At 32.1% G+C, this 19,556-nt stretch overlaps 1 protein-coding gene across 1 annotated transcript in view; it reads left to right on the top strand.

Annotated features, from left to right (window-relative positions):
• LOC113378645 (dynein heavy chain 6, axonemal-like) overlaps nucleotides 1-19,556 on the top strand; it is a 33,577-nt gene that overhangs the window by 13,643 nt on the left and 378 nt on the right. Inside the window, exons 23-62 of the mRNA XM_026619203.1 lie at nucleotides 66-294; nucleotides 364-592; nucleotides 930-1,125; nucleotides 1,633-1,722; nucleotides 1,932-2,150; nucleotides 2,396-2,595; nucleotides 2,671-2,883; nucleotides 3,387-3,604; nucleotides 3,667-3,907; nucleotides 3,988-4,211; nucleotides 5,626-5,818; nucleotides 5,882-6,151; nucleotides 6,290-6,660; nucleotides 6,751-6,926; nucleotides 7,131-7,305; nucleotides 7,519-7,684; nucleotides 7,769-8,113; nucleotides 8,180-8,376; nucleotides 9,069-9,231; nucleotides 9,506-9,680; nucleotides 9,902-10,047; nucleotides 10,221-10,381; nucleotides 10,460-10,601; nucleotides 10,865-10,975; nucleotides 11,118-11,258; nucleotides 11,670-11,864; nucleotides 11,936-12,115; nucleotides 12,575-12,703; nucleotides 13,980-14,170; nucleotides 15,259-15,425; nucleotides 15,845-16,027; nucleotides 16,114-16,386; nucleotides 16,600-16,742; nucleotides 17,059-17,182; nucleotides 17,252-17,515; nucleotides 17,771-17,994; nucleotides 18,429-18,593; nucleotides 18,659-18,778; nucleotides 18,973-19,125; nucleotides 19,308-19,508. Coding sequence (XP_026474988.1) covers nucleotides 66-294; nucleotides 364-592; nucleotides 930-1,125; nucleotides 1,633-1,722; nucleotides 1,932-2,150; nucleotides 2,396-2,595; nucleotides 2,671-2,883; nucleotides 3,387-3,604; nucleotides 3,667-3,907; nucleotides 3,988-4,211; nucleotides 5,626-5,818; nucleotides 5,882-6,151; nucleotides 6,290-6,660; nucleotides 6,751-6,926; nucleotides 7,131-7,305; nucleotides 7,519-7,684; nucleotides 7,769-8,113; nucleotides 8,180-8,376; nucleotides 9,069-9,231; nucleotides 9,506-9,680; nucleotides 9,902-10,047; nucleotides 10,221-10,381; nucleotides 10,460-10,601; nucleotides 10,865-10,975; nucleotides 11,118-11,258; nucleotides 11,670-11,864; nucleotides 11,936-12,115; nucleotides 12,575-12,703; nucleotides 13,980-14,170; nucleotides 15,259-15,425; nucleotides 15,845-16,027; nucleotides 16,114-16,386; nucleotides 16,600-16,742; nucleotides 17,059-17,182; nucleotides 17,252-17,515; nucleotides 17,771-17,994; nucleotides 18,429-18,593; nucleotides 18,659-18,778; nucleotides 18,973-19,125; nucleotides 19,308-19,508 — 7,703 coding nt within the window. The remainder of the gene's footprint in view (nucleotides 1-65; nucleotides 295-363; nucleotides 593-929; nucleotides 1,126-1,632; nucleotides 1,723-1,931; nucleotides 2,151-2,395; nucleotides 2,596-2,670; nucleotides 2,884-3,386; nucleotides 3,605-3,666; nucleotides 3,908-3,987; nucleotides 4,212-5,625; nucleotides 5,819-5,881; nucleotides 6,152-6,289; nucleotides 6,661-6,750; nucleotides 6,927-7,130; nucleotides 7,306-7,518; nucleotides 7,685-7,768; nucleotides 8,114-8,179; nucleotides 8,377-9,068; nucleotides 9,232-9,505; nucleotides 9,681-9,901; nucleotides 10,048-10,220; nucleotides 10,382-10,459; nucleotides 10,602-10,864; nucleotides 10,976-11,117; nucleotides 11,259-11,669; nucleotides 11,865-11,935; nucleotides 12,116-12,574; nucleotides 12,704-13,979; nucleotides 14,171-15,258; nucleotides 15,426-15,844; nucleotides 16,028-16,113; nucleotides 16,387-16,599; nucleotides 16,743-17,058; nucleotides 17,183-17,251; nucleotides 17,516-17,770; nucleotides 17,995-18,428; nucleotides 18,594-18,658; nucleotides 18,779-18,972; nucleotides 19,126-19,307; nucleotides 19,509-19,556) is intronic.

The following is a 19,556-nucleotide window of genomic DNA, read 5'->3' as shown; positions in this document are numbered from 1 at the left end:
ACCGTTTCGGTGGAATATTGCCACTAACATTAAGCAACAAGAGTTTTATATACGTATATTACCAGGTGTGATTCACAACATGATTACAAGAACTCTAAGCGGTGTCATCCAGTGCGGCTTCTGGTGCATCCTGGACGACGTGGATCGCATCCAGCCATCAGTAGCGTCGGTCCTGGGTTCACTTCTCTCCAGCATAAAAGATGCCAGGAACACAGGATACGAGAGATTTTTATTCGAGGGAAAAGAAATCAATATACATAGAATGGCTGCTTTTTGTATGACCACCAATCCTGGGTGAGATAACACAATATTATATAAAAATTTATAAAAACTTATTTTAAATATTATTTGTTTCTTCCTCAGTCATCCAGGCCGAATGGAGTTGCCGGAGAATCTAAAAGTTCTATTTAGACCCATGGCCATGATCAGACCGCAGATGGAAATAATTACCGAAGTAGTTCTATTTTCATATGGATTTAAATATTCTAAAGAATTGGCAAGGAAAATCATCACTTGCTATGAAATGTGCAGGGATCAGTTGAAACATCGAGAGTACTATCGTTTCGGATTGAGATCCATCACATGCGTCTTGGTAAGGAATAAATAAGATACAGAATGTCATAGCAGTATTCACTTTTTTCAATATTTAATCAAATAAATTTTTATTCTCTAGCAGTACTTCTTTTTGCAGTACTTCTTTATTTTTTATTAATTTATTTTATCTTCTTCACATTTCTCCAGCACTACATCTCGAAGAACTTGTGGTGGGTTTTGCAGTTACTTCTTAAAGTCTACATTTCTTATTCATTCTCGAATTCAAGCACATTATTGCTCATCTCTGCTCATTAGTGGCATTCTAATATAACTTGTTTACTTTTTATATTTATTTATGATTTTTTTTAAATTTCTAAATAATTCTATTACTATAGGCTCGTGCTGCCAGATGGATGCAGAAAGCGCCAGACATAATCGAGGAGGAGGCAGTCCTATGGGCATTGTGCGAAAATCATATGCCTCGAATGCTTCATGCTGACACTGATGTCTTCAAGGCGATCTTGATCGATTTATTTCCTACATTTAAAAGTCCAAAAAGCAAAATCAGAACGGCAATCAAAGAAACGGCGGGTATTAAAAAAATTTAGAGTTCCTTTTAGAAAATTTTAATTTGCATATTGACTAGCAAACTAATGTGTGAAAGAGAGCATAAATTAATATAGATTGAGAGAGAAAATAGAGAAGATAGATAGACACAGAACAAAGTATATGAGAAAGATAGACATAGATAAAGATAGATAGATTGGAATATAGAGGTATGAGAAAAAGAAAGCGATAGAAATAGAAGAATATGGATAAATAATAATGAAGAGAGATACAGATAGAGAAATAAAGAAAGATTAAAAGAGATAGAAAGAAAAGATAGGTGGAGATTGAGATGAAGAGGGATATGGATAGATATATAGTTGGGATTGTTTTTGGAAAAGATCTAAAGTTATAGTCAGTGGATCAAAAGTTATATTAATTAAAAAAACTAGTACAACATGCCCCTAGCTTCTCTTAATCAAAAATATCAAATAAATATAAAAATCAAAAACCTGTTTCATAACTGGTGACTGTAATAATTTCTATTTTCAGCTCAATTGATGATGGAAAACGGCCTTCATCCGGTGTCCAATAATCTGAATGACATGGGACAGCTCTTTGATGCTTTGAAAATTCGTACAGGTACATTCATTATAATCAACTATAGGCTTACATTTAGATTTTAAAAACATTTGAAATAAAATAATTGTGTTACAATTATGTATGTTTTTAAACTTTGACATAAAAACTTAAAATATATTATCCAAATGGCATTGCCGTTAAGTCAAAACAATATAAGATTGACCACATATATATAAACATTTCTATTTTTTATGATTATTTTTATCCAGGTGTCATTGTTCTCGGAGAAGCCTGTTGCGGCAAAACTACAATCATAAACTACTTGGCAGCGGCACTGGACAAGTTGCAATTGAGAAAAGAAGAGAAATCTAACAATGTTAATTATGAAAATATTGTTAAAGTCATCATTTATCCTAAGGCGTTGACGTTGGAAAAATTATTTGGAGGATTCGACGAAGCATCTGGGGAGTGGATCGACGGTCTGATTGGTAAGAAAAAAATTAAAGTAATATACATTAATTAATATGAGTAGAACTACAGGTTGACTTTTTGTCTCCTACCATTGACCCGAGTACAAATGTTTCTTTATCTTTATCATTTATCTTAATATAATATATGTTAAAAATAACAATAATTATTTGGCTACCACTTTAGTTGGGACCCTTTTGCAGTTAGGTTGCTTATCACTAACTTTTGATATAAGTTTAAATTTCATTAATATTTTATGTTTCAGGTCTAACTGTTCGTAAAGCATCGAAAGATACGACAGGTGCTTACCAATGGATCATTTTCGACGGGCCTATCGATTGTTTTTGGGCCGAAAATTTGAATTCGGCCTTGGACGAAACGGCCAGGCTTTGTTTAGCTAATTCAGATCGAATTGTATTGACTAAATACGTTCGATTCATCTTTGAATCGGCGACCGTGGACATGGTAATTAACGACAAAAATTATCATTACTAATTAAATTAACTTAGTTTGTTAATTAACCATGTACTTTTTTCACAGGCATCTCCGTCTACAATATCCAGATGTGGTATAGTGTACGTGGAACCTGAAGGTTTGGGTTATAAACCACTAATCAAATCTTGGTGCGGTCAGAAGACCATGCAGGATTTTGTTAGCTCCGAACATCTGGAATTGTTAAACAACCTGTTCGAGAAGGATCTTGAAAACATGTTTAAATTTGTTAAGATGACCTGTATTCAACAAGTTAATCAGGTAAAGAGAATATTTTTGTTATATTTACAGTAGTAAAATTGTCGGAAATTAATTGCCAAGCTCATATTGTAAAAGCAATACATCAGCTGATAAAAATGAGTTAAAAACTAAACTTCCAAGTCAGGTTGAATTTTTTATACCATAAAATACTTTTTTACCATTTAAAGCTGCCAATTTTTATAATCACAGGCCTGTCTCTACCTCATTCTAATTCTCTCTATCTCTATCTATATTTCTTCACTATCACACATCTATAACTGTATCTTTCTCTATCTTTCTTTACTCCTCACTATCTCTTTCTATTTCTTTCTGTGTTTCTCTATCTCTGTCTCTGACTTTCTGTTTTTTATGTCTCTATCTCTCTAATTATACCTTTCTATCTATCTCTATCTCCATCTACATTTCTCTATTCCTATCATTTTTATCTATCTCTCTAACAATTATTAAAATAAAGTGACGTATCAGAGATAATTTTTGTAAAAAATATTTTATATATAAATTAGGTGAATATGAGCAAGGTAAAAATGCTCTGCTCTCTTTTGGAAATTTTACTCCTTGATAACGACAAGGTGGATATGATGGCACCGGAATCAACAACTTATCTGCTCCAAAGTTTTGCATGGGCATCACTCTGGTCTCTCGGATCCAACTTAACGCAACCATCCAAAAATAAACTAGAAATATACATAAGAAAAATGTTCCAACAAATAAATGATAGCAAGTAAATACCATATATTTATTTTGTATTTTATATTGAGTTCTTATATGTTATTCTTTCTCTAGCCTGAGCGATGTTGCTAATTTATGGTATGTCTACATGGATACGAACGAATTGGTTTTCAAAAAGTGGTCGGACGCAGTACCAAAATTTACATATGATCCTCAACAGCCATTTAATGAAATCTTTGTACCAACGGTGAACACGGAAATGATAAAATATGTTGGAGGCATGTTGTTGAATGCTAAAAAGCCTATAATGTTAACCGGAGATGCCGGACAAGGAAAGTCTGCAATGGCAGGACAAGTAAAAAAATTGATAATTAAATTCTTCCACAAATCCCTGACTAATACTAATTCATATTCCGTTAAAACCATTTTCCCCAGATTCTTGATTATGTTTCACAATTGAATCCAGTGTACGAAGTTTGCCGAGTTCGTCTGTCGGTGTCGACCAACATCTCGAGGGCTCAGCGGAAGTTCGAGCGGATATTGGAACGGAGAGCCAGGAAAGCCATTGGGGCGCCTTACGGAAAAAAGGTGCTCGCCCATGTGGACAACGTCGCCATGAGCATCGTTAATGGCGATATTGGATGCACCGAGATGTTCAGGTGATTGAATTTCGGGCTAATGGCATATGACGTTACGCCTATTGAATTTATTGATCAAGTGGAAAAGGTAGAAGGAGATTTAGATAAAGATGGGCATAGTGAGATATAATAATAAATGGTAATCTGCCAGAAGGCAGGTCCATAATGTGAGAGCTACCACATATAAATGATTCGCTTATACTTCGTCCATCATTCCCTTTACCACTATTTTCCCTCCCCTTTTTTTATGCATTTTCCTTTCCAAACTTCTGCTTCCATGCTTCTTCATCCTCTGCTTTATTTTTCGGTTCCCTGTATTTTCGTCGTCAATCATCTACATTCTTCTTCTTCCCACTCCTTTCAGTCTTTTATAGTAAGATATAGATAGAGATATATAGAGATTAGGAGATATAGATAGAGTGATATAGAGATTGTGAGATATAGATAGAGAGAGCTGGAGATAAAGATATATATTTATTCATGAAATGTTTATTTTCAGTCAAATAATTAAAATGAAAAGCAATGAATAATTTAACTATTTATTATGTATGTTTGGACACTGTATGTGTGTCATTCATCAAAAAACACAAACATTTAAAGACATTGCTTAATGAAGAAAACAAGATATTGAATAAAATAAAATAATAAACTGTAAATTAAATGACAATATTATGTAGTCAGTCACATGATTACCAAATCGATAATTGGTACTATTTGGACATAATTTTTGACAATTTGGTGATCATGTGAGTAACTACATAATTTTATTATTTAAAATTTGGTTTATTATTTTAATTTATTAGAGAGAGATAGATATAAAAGTAAATTAAGATAGATCAAGATAGAGAAATAAAGAGGAATAGAAAAAGATAGAGAAAGATAGAGATAGAGAGAGATAGAGAGATTTATATGTTTCGGATATAAAAGGCTATAACGGATATATAGAAAGTAAAGATGAAGAGAGATAAAGCAATAGAGAATAGAGAGATACAGACCTAAATAATTAAAAAAGTAGACATAGGCAGAGTAAGAGAGGTTTCAATTAAAGAGTTGTAGAGGTATATAGAGAAATATACAAAAATTTAGAGATAAGAAATAAGGAAATATAGATATAGATAGAAAGAGAGAGGGGAATAGAGAAAGATTGAGATAAAGAAATAAAAAAGGTAAACTTAGTTTATTTTTTTGAATATTCTGGTAAGCTTAAAACATAATTTTTAAAAGTAAAAATGTATATATGTATAAATGAAATGTATATATGTATAAATAAAACATTTATAAACGTGTTATTTATTTAGAAATATTAAAGTGATACAGTGATTCAAGTAATCAAAGATAATAAGAATGAATAAAATCTTTCTAAACCATCCGAATCGACGGAGGAGTTAATTGCTAGTATGAACTACCCACTTATAATGTATTTTTTTTATTTTAGGCAATACCTGGAGCACGGAGCCATATACGATTACAACAAGTTATCCTGGTTGCGAGTAATAGATTGCGTGATGTCCTGCTCCTGTTCGAGTGCAGCAGGAATGACGTTTCCGTTGCGCGCACGTTTCGTTCGACACTTTAACGTCATGGTTCCGCCGGAGAAGGACGACGCCGAAACTCGACGCATTTTTGGGGTAAGAGTTAAATTGAATTTAATAATCTTCTTTATAAAGTTTTCATAACTGATATTTTTTCAGAGTATGCTGACTGGTCACTTTCTGGCAGGATGCGTTCAGGACGATAAACCAACAGAACAAATAACTAAAATATCTGAAACTTTGACTGAATGCTTGATAACTCTAATAACCAGGCTGAAAATAGAATTGCCGACAACTCCTCATCGAGCACATTGCCAATATTCTTTGACTGTGATGTCAATGTTTGTCCAAGGTCTAATGTTGGTGAAAGATATCTCACATCAAACTACTAAGTTGGCACAGAGATTGTTCTACCATGAGGGCTTGAGAGTTAGTAGAAAAAGACTCTAAATTTTATTATTTTGTTAAATTTAAATGTAACTTTTGTTCTAAGATATTGACTCCTGACTGTAAACTCACTTGCCCAGCACGATTTTAACCATTTGGTCTCATATTTTTAATTTTTAGGTTTTTCACGACAAGTTGACTGAACTCTCCGATCGCGAAGACATCAAACTGATCCTTCGCAATGTGGTTCAAGAACATTTTGGAGAAACTCTACAAGAAAACGAAATCTTATTTGGTGACGTGAACAAGGACAATAGGCAATACGTGTATCTTAAGGATTATGATGAATTAAGAGCTAACTTAGCAGAATCCTTGCAAGGATTCTCATCGAAGAATGTTGTGACTCCGATGTTGAGCAATTACGTTATTGAACATATGCTCATCATTTGCAGAATTCTGAAGTTAACGAGAGGTTGCGGTTTACTGATCGGACTCAGTGGCACAGGGAAAAGAGGTATCACAAAGTTGGCGGCTTATATTAATGAATATCCGTGAGTACTATTTTTAGAAGCAAAGTATATTTTACAGTGCATTTACTATTTTTCACAATTTAATATTTGTTACATTTTTTTCTCATTTAGTTGTGATCAAATTGAACCTTTGATAAGTTACGATCGATACTCATTCCATGAAGATCTCAGGCAAATATACTGGCAGACTGGCATAGCAAAGGAGAAAAGGATCCTGATGTTTTCTGATACCCAAGAATCTGTGAAACGAAATATTTTGCAGGATTTGAACGATGTTTTACGTACTGGTAGGTGTTAGTTCATGCCACTAAACAAATTTAAAATCTAAGCAAATAACTATAAATAAAATACTAGATGTTTTAAATAAGTGGGGTAGCTATTTGCTTATTAGAACAGAGGTGTACATTTTGTGTGCACATGTAAATTTTGTTACAGAAGACACTAAATTTATTATTTGTATTATAGCAATAATTATTATTTCCAATCTTTAGGCGATGTTCCTGAATTATATGAAGATGACCAATTGGAAAAAGTGATCGTCGCGTGGAGAGTCAAACACATGGAACAAGAAACGAGGACGAGCAAATTATACGAATCCTTTATTAGGACCGTCAAGGATAATCTCCGTGTCATCATCTGCATGAATCCAACTCTGGACTCGCTTAGGTCAGTGTTAATAAATAATTAAAAATATAGCAAAATACATAAATTCAGACTATTTAATTTTTTAAATTTTATATGAATTATGTTGACGTATTAAAATTTTATATGCTTTTTCTTTATGCTATATAAGATTTGTTTTTAAATGAGATAAATATCCATCAAATTTAATGAGATTTTTACCTATTGAGTCGTTTCCACTATTTGTACTTTTTGCAGAAAAAAAATTCGTGATTACCCAGGCTTGGTGAATAATTGTGTCATTGACTGGTTCAGCTCTTGGCCATCAGAAGCTTTAGAGCACGTCGCCAAAGTTTCACTTAAGGATCTGAGTGACCAGAAACATTTTGACAAATTGCTCGAAATGAGCGTTTACATGCACAAGGTAAAAACTATTGCAACCAAATTTTTACATCAAAATTGACTTCCTAGTCACTAATTTACTGATAATAAATTTTTATCCAAATAGACCATAGAAGATTTCAGTCAAAAGTACTACTCGACCACAAGTAAGTTGCGTTGCTACGAGATAACTCCGAGTACTTTCTTCGGTTTTATAAAATCTTATATAAAACTTCATGCGAGTCGAACGGAATTTCTGATGTCGAACAAGAACCGAATTGCGACAGGTTTGAAAAAAATTGACGAAACTAAAAATGTCGTTGAAGCCATGCACGTGGAATTGAAGGAACTGGAACCTCAATCTTCGGAGAAGTCGTATGTTTTGCAGGAGTTGGCTGAAAGTTTGGCAGCGGAACAAAAGAAAGAGCTTAAGGCTAAGTCCGTGGTTGGAAAGGAAGAAGTTCTTGCCAAGGTTGAAGACTAAATATTTGATACATAAACATTTTTTAATTAATTAATAATTATCTTTTATCTCCAGGAGAAGGCGATGGAATGCACCCGTCTGATGCAGGAAGCGCAACGAGAGATGGACGCAGCGATACCCGCCCTGGAGGCTGCTGAAACAGCTCTCAACTCGATAACAAAGCCGGATATTATCGAACTTCGAGCCATCTCCAAGCCGCCTCATCTCATTGTTTTTGTTATGGAAGCAGTGTGCGTTTTATTAGGAGAAAGGTGAGATAATGGATATTGAATTTTTGGTTAGAAAGATAAGATCTCATTATGACCTATAATAACTTAATTACTTTCTGAAAGAAAAAAATGTTTTTGTCAGAAAATCCGATTTGCTCGACGTCACAAGTCGTTCTGAATCGAATGGAACCAAATTTAGAAAAAGTATGTGTGTTTACGTTTGTGTGTGTTTGTGTATGCGAGCCGATTTTGGACTTTTAGTCGAAGTTTTTTCAGAAATTGCTGCACCGATTTAAATAATCAGAAAAATTGTTCGACCAAGTTTTATCCCACAATTTTGAATTGACTTCAAAAACTAACTGTTTGACAGACATTGGTTGGAAATCGTGTTGATTAGTTTTTGGTAAAGATCTGCCAATTTGGTGAAGAACTGTTTCTTCGTAATTGAAAGTTGAAATAATTTTTTTGGCGATTTTGATGAATCTTTGCATGACAATGGATTTTGTAGTCTAAAATTACATACTAAAATAATATAGGCCTACGATAAACGGTTGAATTATAAAAATTCATCAAACTTAAAAAATTTAGAATGCATAGTACTAGTTGTAGTAGTAATGATTCATAATAGTAGTCAAATATTATTTGTACTTATCAGACCTTTCAACATATTTTAATAATTTTTGCTACTATTTAGTTCAGTGCCACTGAATTTTTATCCAATTTTATATTTCTAGGGCCGATTGGTCAGTGGCAAAATCTTTGATGGGAGATCCTAGATTTCTAGATCGTTTGCATAGTTTAGATAAGAATAATATCGACGACAAGCAATTGCTGAAATTGAAGGATTACGTTAATAATAAAGACTTTCTTCCCGATGCAGTCATCAAAGTATCCAAGGTAAATAATTAAAAAATATTAGAAGAAATAAAATATGAAAATTAATTTTGCTGTTGATATTGATTGTGTTCTCCTCATTTGATATGATATAATAATATTAAAACTAAAATTTGTTACAAAAATATTCGGTAAAATACTTGATCTTTGAAATTTAGAACATGCTAGGCTGATGAGATCAATTTTATGTAAGCTTTTCGTAATTAATAGAACAATATTCTCATCTTAACTTTTGCTTGTTTTTCTTCTTCTGATTATTTGTTCTGAATGTTTTCAGACGGCCAAATCTCTGTGCGTTTGGGTGAAATCAGTAGAAATTTACGCCAAAATATACAGATCCAATGAACCCAAAAGGAAATTAGCTGAAAACTGCGAAATCGAACTGGATGAGCTTATGTTATCGTTTAAGGAGAAACAAAGACAACTTTCCAAAATTGAAGAGAAGATACAAGGTAACTTATACAATCGGTAAATTATACCAATATTGCTTTGGAATGAAAGGATATTCTTAGACAGTCAGTAAATAATTTTTTGTAATGCTTGTCATTTAAACTGTTCCTTCTGATTTGTCCTTTCAAAATAATATACTACCAAGCAAGGCCAAATGTTTTGCATATCTCCATAAAATGGTCTTTCAAATCTTGGTAGTAATATAATAATTATCAATTTATAGCTATTCAAGATGAGATGGATGAGAATCTAAAAATCGAGGCTGAATTGAAAGATAATATCGAGCTGTGCACCACCAGGCTGTTGAGAGCGTCCAGACTCAGTTCCGCATTGGGCGACCAGCAGATTATTTGGACACAGAACGTAAAAGTAAGTGATGATAATTCAAACTTAAAACTTTAATTATTTATTTTTTTATTAATGTAAATTTTAACGAAATTTTGATCAATATTATTGAACTATTGATTGTATTGATTTGTAAATCAGATTCAAATTTCAATCCGGTGGTTTTTCATTCATCAACTGTCTTTATTATATTTTAGAAGTTCGAAAAAGACCTATCAACACTCCCCGGAGACGTTTTACTGTGTGCCGGTTTCATAGCTTATTTGGGCCAATTTTCTCAAAACTACCGCAACATGATCATTGGCATTTGGGGCGTTGCCACCAAGTTGGCAGGAATTCCATGTTCGGAAAAATTTGAGTAATAGACAATTTCACATACTGATATAAGAAATATTACACATTTACAGAAACTTTAGCATTTATTTATTTTATCTAGCTTTGGATCAGTGATGTGCGATCCGCACCAAGTCCGTGTTTGGGTACACCAGGATCTTCCACGAGATGTCACTTCTAAAGAGAATGCCATAATTATAATGAACTCAGTCAGGTGGCCATTGATAATAGATCCACAGTTGCAGGTAATTTGAAAAAAAAAAAATGAATTGAGCATCCTTTTAATGGTTTGTCTTTTAGTAATTAGCTCCACATGCATATTTGACTTCAAATATTACTTTGTTTCAAATGATCTGCATAATGTTTCATAGCTACTGTCTTGCAGGCCGACAAAATTGTGCAGATGCGTCATTTTTGTTTTGAGCAGTATGAAATTGTACTATCATTAAATTTTGGTTGACGTTATTATTATCAACTAATTTTAATTTTTATGTTTTATGTTTTTTAGGCAAATCGTTGGATCAGAAATTTAGAAAAAGACAACAACCTAAGAATTCTAAAAATGCGAGCCCCAAATATCTATCGATCTATAGAAGTTTGCATGCGTACCGGTCGACCGGTGCTAATCGAAGACATCGATGACTTTTTGGAGCCGTCGCTTAACCCATTTTTGAAAAAGAAAATAAATATGCAGGTAATAAAAAATAAAGCATTTTGAAAATTTTGATCATTGATTTGAAAATGTTTGTGTTTTTATTTAGAGTGCGAACGAATCTCTGCAAGATTCCGATGTACCTAAATTTCGTTTGTATATGACGTCTCGTGTTGCCAATCCTCCGGAGGCATGCAGATCAGCAGAAGTGACTTTGGTCGACTTCAGTGCTACAAGAGAAGGCCTGGAAGTAAGTTGGATGAAAATTATTTTACTAGAAAACAAAGTGGTTATAATAATTTTATCAATTTCAAATAAGAGAGCTAGGGACTTATTGTAGCATAAGTTCGTAATATTTAAAAACGTGTGAGATGCTTTTGGACCTTGTAATAACTTGTTTTAAATGACAATACAATAAGTTTAGTAAGATTTGGAAGATGTGGTTTTATATGCCTTAGACAGAATACTCAAAATACAATTATTTTTAAAGGCACTTAAAGTTTATTGCAAACACTTCTGACTGTTTTTAGGATCACCACCACTATTAGAAAAGCCATTGAAATATGAGTCAAAATTTTATATATTTGTATAATTTTATACCAACTGACTTTTATTCCTACTCATCCAAAATATATTCTATCAAATTCAATATTTCCTACAGGAGCAAATTTTATCAGAAGCCTTAGCCTTGGAAAGACCCGATTTAGAAAAGCGTGATGATGAATTGGCTGCAAAAATAACGGCAGACAAAAAATATATATCAGAACTCGAAGACCAAGCATTAAATGTCTTGTTTTCTGCTACAGGGTGCCTTTTAGACAACGAAGAGTTGGTCGATACATTGAACCGAAGCATGGTAATTTGTCTATAACAAATGTAACATTTAAAGTTAATGTAAATATATGAACAATAATTTTGTTTTGTTAGGAAACATCACTGATAATTTTATCAAGGCTACAAAGCCATGAGAAGATTGAAACAAAAATTACCAAGGAAAGGAACAGGTATCGGCCGCTGGCTGCAAGAGGGGCCGCATTGTACTTTGTGGTTGCGCAATTGGCGGATATCGATGAAATGTATCAGTTTTCCTTGAAATATTTTAAACAGGTAATTATATTGTTGAAACTAATTTTATAAAATTACAAAATAAGTGAATAAAATTACAACATGACTTGACAAAAATATCTATGCATACCAAACCAGAATTCTCAGAATTCGACTCTGGATCAACATTTGTGAACCCCCTTGTTTCTTAATCTTTTGTTTTCCATTTACAATTTGTCAATCATGTAACTAACTGCATAATTAAATTATTTTACTTTAATCAATTTTATTCAATTGTTTGTTTTTTCATTAAATAATGTCTAGAATTTATGTTTTTTTGTTTGAATTTGTTAACGTGCTAAATGATGACTCAAATACAGTGTCGATACGTACATAATAATAAGTTAATCCTTTTTTTTATTTCGACTATTTGGCTGCAAATAAACATTCTAAGTATATATATAAATATATATATATATATATATATATATAATAAATATAAACTTTAATCTTACTTTTTAGATATTGAGAAATGTAATCGTCAGAACTCCAAGATATACAAATATTAAAGAGAGACTTTTGTTCTTGATGCAAGCTACAATTTATGAAATTTACGACGATATTTCGAGAGGTCTTTTCGAAAAACACAGGGTATGTTACATAATAGTACATAAAAATAAAGAAAATAAAAGTTATAGAATAAATTTAATAATAATTATTGAATAATTAATGAACATTTGTGCCTTATCCCTACTTGGATAAAATGAATACTTGTTACAAGCCAAGAATAATCATATTTAAACAAGTTCATACTAAAATCAATAACAATTATTATATAATTAAATTAACAAAATATATTAAAATTGTCGACATCATTTATTATTTGCTATTGCGTACAAATATATTTATTTTTATGAAGTTTTTTTACAAATTTTCTCTTTCTTACTGCAATTTTTTAAATAGTCTATACATATATTTAATTATTCTCAGATACTATGAGCTCATTTTTGGTTGCAAAAATTTCAAATAAGATAACTTATATGAGAAATGAGAATATTCTATTTCAGTTTTTCTATTTATGAAAATTATAATTAACAATAATCATTTTCAGTTACTCTTCAGTTTTCTTTTGGCGTCGACAGTTGACAAACAACAAGGTATTTATAAAACAAAATATTATTTTTTATATTGAGTTAAATTAGATATTAATTTTAATTTTTTTTATATATATTTCTAAATTACATCTAGCCACTTACAGTCTAATATAAATCATTACTACTCTAAATAATATAAAATGTATACTTATAAGCTTGTCTACACATAATTCTTCAACTTAATTTTACACTCCGATATAAAATTAATTAAAAATTTATATATTTCTGTATTAGATAATAATGTCACTAAATTAAATGGTTTCCTAATATTAATTTTAATATATCAAGTTAATGGATAACCTCAAATATGATTTGTTTTTACCGTAGGAAATCTGAATGATGAAAAATTGAAATATTTTCTGCATTGTCGCCAGCCTAATATGGAAGATAAAGCCAAAAGTTGGTCAGAAACAAATCCGACCGGCATGCCGGACGAAATGTGGAATGATATTTGTGATCTAACTGATAAATTCAATGTTTTTGATGGATTACGAGAAGATGCACAGAAAATTATCAAAATTTCAATTGGAGATTTTAAACAGGCATAGAAAATTTTTATTGACAAGATCAAATTCTAACATTCTAATATTATTGGATCGTTAATATTTATTTGGTGTCAAGATTTGACAATAAAAAACTTAGAATATTTTTTTCTGTTACTTTTCATTGAATTGGTATAAATATTGCAATATGCACTGCTTTCATGTAAATGCTTCAATACTATAAAACTATCTCGATCTCTACATTATTATAAATATTTTTTTTATTTTTAGACAATTTTCTTGCCTGGTGCTGTCGCAGTGAAATCTGATATAAATTGGTCAAATAAATTAAAACCTTTCGATAAACTCATCCTGATACAAATATTGCAAGAAGTGAATCTGAGAAAGGCAATGGCCGCTTATGTGACCTTAGTTTTGGGAAAAGAATTCACTGAAAACCGAACTAAACCTATGAAACAAATGTAAGTAACTAAATTATAAATAAAATATAATATAAATATAATCTAATAAATAATATAATATAATATAAATAAAATATAATATAAAATATAATCCATGGAAGAATTAAGAGACTCTACAAATAGGGAAGTAATATATCTACTAATAGGGATCAATATGACATGCTGTTTTGTTTTAAATGATATTTATTTATTTAATGATATTACAATCGGTTTCCACTGTTTTTATTCATCTTAGGTTCATTGACTACCAATAACGAATTTTTTTGATTAAGTAAGAACTGTAATAACATATTTCAACAAATAAAATATAATCCATGGAAGAATTAAGAGACTCTACAAATAGGGAAGTAATATATCTACTAATAGGGATCAATATGACATGCTGTTTTGTTTTAAATGATATTTATTTATTTAATGATATTACAATCGGTTTCCACTGTTTTTATTCATCTTAGGTTCATTGACTACCAATAACGAATTTTTTTGATTAAGTAAGAACTGTAATAACATATTTCTTAAGAAAAAATTACAAATACTATATTATCTATACAGTAGGGACAAAATGACATATAAAGGACATAAGGACATAAGCACATATTTATATACTAATTTTTAAGAAGTCTGTTCACAAATAAATTGTTTGGTCTTTGGGACATCAGCACATGAGTCATGTACCCAAAGGGAATAAATTGTACATCGTAACTTTCAATAAATGCAATTTTTTTTAGCCTCGAATGAACCATCTTGTAGTTCTTACAAAATAGTACTTAATTATAGTGTCATTATTTTCATTATATATTTATGCCATTTAGTCCAAAAGTGAACAGAAATGAATAAATAATCAAAATTCCACCGAATAAAATAAAATGATTGAAATCACTAGTACTTCAATTTCAATAAAAACAATAAATAAGTAACAAAGAACGTGACAAAACCAACCTCAAAATAAACTTTTGAAGACGCGATGCACGTTTGACCATTACTGTGGAAAGTCTGTGGCAATGACTATCAACATCTGACAGAATTGTGATTGTGGTTTTCCTTCGCCGGCCAACTTATTAATACAAAAATCTTTGTTTCTATTGTAGACTTTTTAATTCGGACTGCAGAACTCCGATAGTGTTCATCCTGACTCCAGGTGCGAATCCTCTTTACGCGATACAATTTGTCGCCTCGAAACCGATGCCACTTCTTCAACCGATCCACGTGCCCGAGAAGACAGAACTAACTGAAGGAATACAAGAAGAGGACTTGGGTAAGATGACATAAATTATAGATTTGAAATAAAATTAAATTAAATTATTAGCAATTATGGGTCTCACTGCCTAAGGCAGGTCCGTGAACTGAGTTAAACTCTAAATCGATTCGGAGAAGAATAGCGCCCATTGCCATTTTACACCGCTGTACTCGAAATGGACTTATTTTTAATTGTAAATATATTTTTTATCTATATGGTTCTAGTGAAAATGGACATCGTTACTGCCCAATGTAAGATTGTCCAGAGCGAGTTTCACGACCACGGTCCGAAAGCTTGATCTTTACACAATATATCGATTTAAATACATACAACATTTTTTCACAAACTCACTAGTAAATTAGATCTTTCGTCCTCGGGGTTCAAAATTGTGTAACTTCACCATACAGTTGTATTTGAGTTTGTTTTTAATCCTTTAGGTTCTGTTTCTGGAAAGGTGCCGAAAGAAAAGAGCCAATCGTCCACCGGCACAAAAGCGAGCGGCCTCGACATTGGCGAAGCACCATTGTCGACCAGCGACACTGCGCGCCCCTTCAGCCGCGCGGCATCCAGGCACGGAGACTCCTCATTTCTCGAACAATTTGCCCTGGATTCGGTCATAGGTAATATTCATAAGGGGTGAATACAGAACAACCATGATAACATTGAAGATTATTTATTAAAGTATTCCTTTATCATTTCTATTTAGGTTCAGATTTAGGATCTAGGACTCCAGCCAGCTCCAAATCGGATTCGGTGAGATCCTCAAGACATGCTTCGAAATCAGCATCTATGGTTGGATCTCTAGACCAACAGTTGGCGCAACAATCTCATCAATCCATCGAACAATACGTTCTATTGCCAGAAACAAGTTACGAAAAGAAGTTCTCCGTCTTTGGAAATATGCTATTTGAACCGAGATTAGAAATAGTCACTTTGGGCCGGGGACAGGAACATGCTGCAGAATCAGCCATCGAGAGGTGTAGACAGGACGGCGGATGGATCGTTTTACAGGTCGATAAATGACTTAAAATCAGATTTGCCAAATCTTACGACTTGAGGTCAGATTTGCCAAGTCTCTCCCAGTATATGCTCTAAAATTATGTATATGATCTTAGTATAGAGACTGTCCAAATTCCTTCTGCTAAAGCTTGTTTTTTCAAAATTTATTTACAGAATATACATTTATTACCAGCCTGGTTGCCGCAATTGGATTCCATTATTCAAGAGATTGGATCGGGTGATCCGACTAGATCAGTTTCAGTGCATCCTACATTCCGCTTGATGATGACTTGTGACAATGTTCAAAAATCTGAATCCAAAAATGCTAGTTCAGAGGTAATACTCTAAAATACAAAAGACATTTAGTCAAGGTTATAAAATAGATCTTCCTTGCAAGTTTTATGTTTTATGGCAAGTTTTATTACCGATTGTTATGTTATTACAATGACTGGTACTACCTTTACTAATAATACTGAAAAAAATCCCAATATATTACATTTAACAAGATCCAAATTTGAATAAACTGAATATTATTTTAAATGCTGTCGTTAATATGCCAACTAAAATTTGGTCATTATTAGATGCCCCATGTATCAACATCTCATCTATTTCTTTAAATAAATAAATAATTAATGATATCTATTATGATCAGGGAGCAATGCGAGCCTGTTTGCGCGACTGCTCAAAATACGCATGCGAAAAACAATGGACTGTCAGATCTCACCTCAAGTATGCCTTAGAAGATCTCCAGCAGGAAGACTGGTTCGAAGAACATCGTACGCTAAACCAATACCAATTTTTTTAATCCTAATAAACCAGATAATTTATTACCTTTTTTTCTTTAGCTCTGGGTCGACGCTGGCGATCCATGATTTTTGGCCTCCAGTTCTTCCATGCCGTAATTTGCGAAAGATCTTTGTTGCCTGCGTCTATTGGGTGGATGCAGTCGCCTCCATACCATTTTTCTTATTATGACCGTCGATTTGCTATGGAGGAAGTGAAGCAGCGTTGTCTGGAGGCTGCAGGGGATAGCCTTTTTTATAGCGGAAAAAGATACAAGATACCTTGGGAGGATTTGTTATATTTGGTCGGAATGGTCATATACGGAGGTATGTTTAATAAATTGATTTAACACAATTCTCTCTAAAACAAGCAAAGTATGATATTTTTATCGATACTATTTTAAAGTAAAGTAAGTATATTTTCGTTGTTAGATTTTTGGTTTGAGCACTGTTATTTAGTTTCAGAAACTTGAATATAATGTCAAAATGAACCTTTGATTTTCTAAATAAAAAATATTGTTATAATTGTGATCCTAATACAATATTTGACTTAATAAGTAAATATTTTTATTACATTTCAAGGTAACATAACAAAACAAAATGATATGCGTTTGCTGCAAACAATATTGGAAAATTTCTTCTCTGAAAGGGCCATAAGGGAAGAACATTTGTATTCAGAATCAGGAATATACTATTGTCCGGATTATGAAACTTTACAGGAGTTTCAGAAATACGTTGATGAATTACCACACCAAAGCACTTGTGAACTTTTCGGTTTGCATGATAATGTGGATTTGATTTATTTGGTAAGATAAAATAAAGATTTATTATGTCATTGATAAATTAATAACAATTGATAATAACATATCTTAATCTGTTATTAATTAAAATAAAAACACGTTTTAAATATGTTTTCTCGACGTTTTGGAACTAGTAATGTTCTAGGCTTTCTGTTAGGATCAGAATATTTAGATATTATAATGAACAATATAACAAAGGCAAGTTGAGAATTGATAAACAATTTAAAATTTAAAGGAGTATATCATAAATCTCTAAATGACTGATTTAACAAATATAGAGCCTGAGAACGGAACTTAACTGTAGTTCCAAAGCGTCGAGAGTAAATACCAAAAAAATCTTTTTGTTACAATGCGCAATATTTTTCAACTATATGTCACAAGATTATCAAAAATACTGTTTTTACTCCTTAGCTTATTTTACTCATCATTTTTCACTTCAGACGCAAGAAAATCGTAATTTGATTTCATCTCTTACCAAAAAAGATATTGTGGATGAAGATTCTAAATCTGCATATGATGAAATAGTGCATAACAAGACTGATTTTATAATAGATCATTTACCTAAAACTATCGCAACAAATAAAATGTATTCTCAACTGTCACAGGTAAGATAAAGATTCTAAATTTTCATTATTTTGGCTTTATTTCATCATCGGTTTTATTTCTACAGAAGGATTCTGGTGGCTACTTTTCGCCTTTGACATGCGTACTTTTGCAAGAAGTTAGTCTCTATAACAATTTATTGGCAGTAGTGCACACGTCTGTGGATAACATAGAAAAGGCCTTAAAGGTAAAACCAATTATACCTACTTAATTTCAGTAACCTATTTTATTGAATTTGTGGAATTGGTTTTTTGCCTTCATCTAATATAGTTCAAACGTCATTTAAATTTATATAACTACATAGAAGAAGATTTGCTAAGAGCATGTCAGTGTCAAAAATTTTGAAAATTTGGTATTCCACCGTTTGTGTATTATTTTTAGGGTATGTTATTACTGTCTGATGCTCTGGAAGACGTCTACACATCTCTATATCATGATAAAATACCAAAAACCTGGTCTCAGAAAAGCTACAGATCTACTAAATCGCTTGCTGAATGGGCGTATGATCTTCAAATCAGACTGGACTTTATTGAAGTAATAATAACATTAGATTGTTTTAAAAATAACTTAAAATATTGATTTGATTTTGTGTAAATGATTTGATGATTCGATGATTTGCATTGCGTAGATATCAAATTAATGTTGATTAAATTTGTTATTTGCAAATATTGGGAAGTTTGTATAAGGCAAAATGACACTAATTGACATTTTTTTAGAATTGGTACAGTTTCGGTGAGCCTTTGAGTTACTGGTTTCCAGGATTTTTCGAACCTCGAGGATTTCTCTCAGCCATCAAACAAGTCTTCTGTAGAAGAGGACAAAGTTCTCTAGACCAAGTTACGCTCGACTTTAACGTCCTGCCAAATCTAATTGAACAGGAGGATATTTTTAAATCTCACAGAGAAGGAATGACCGATGTAAGAATATTATTATTGATTTTACACAAAAAATTGGGTAACTATTAA

Source organism: Ctenocephalides felis, unplaced genomic scaffold, assembly GCF_003426905.1.
Source record: "Ctenocephalides felis isolate EL2017-DRISC unplaced genomic scaffold, ASM342690v1 CF-g0.4_SCAFFOLD_01886, whole genome shotgun sequence".
NCBI lineage: Eukaryota > Metazoa > Arthropoda > Insecta > Siphonaptera > Pulicidae > Ctenocephalides > Ctenocephalides felis.
The sequence above is the reverse complement of the archived record's forward strand: the minus strand, read 5'-3'. Positions and strand labels throughout refer to the sequence as shown.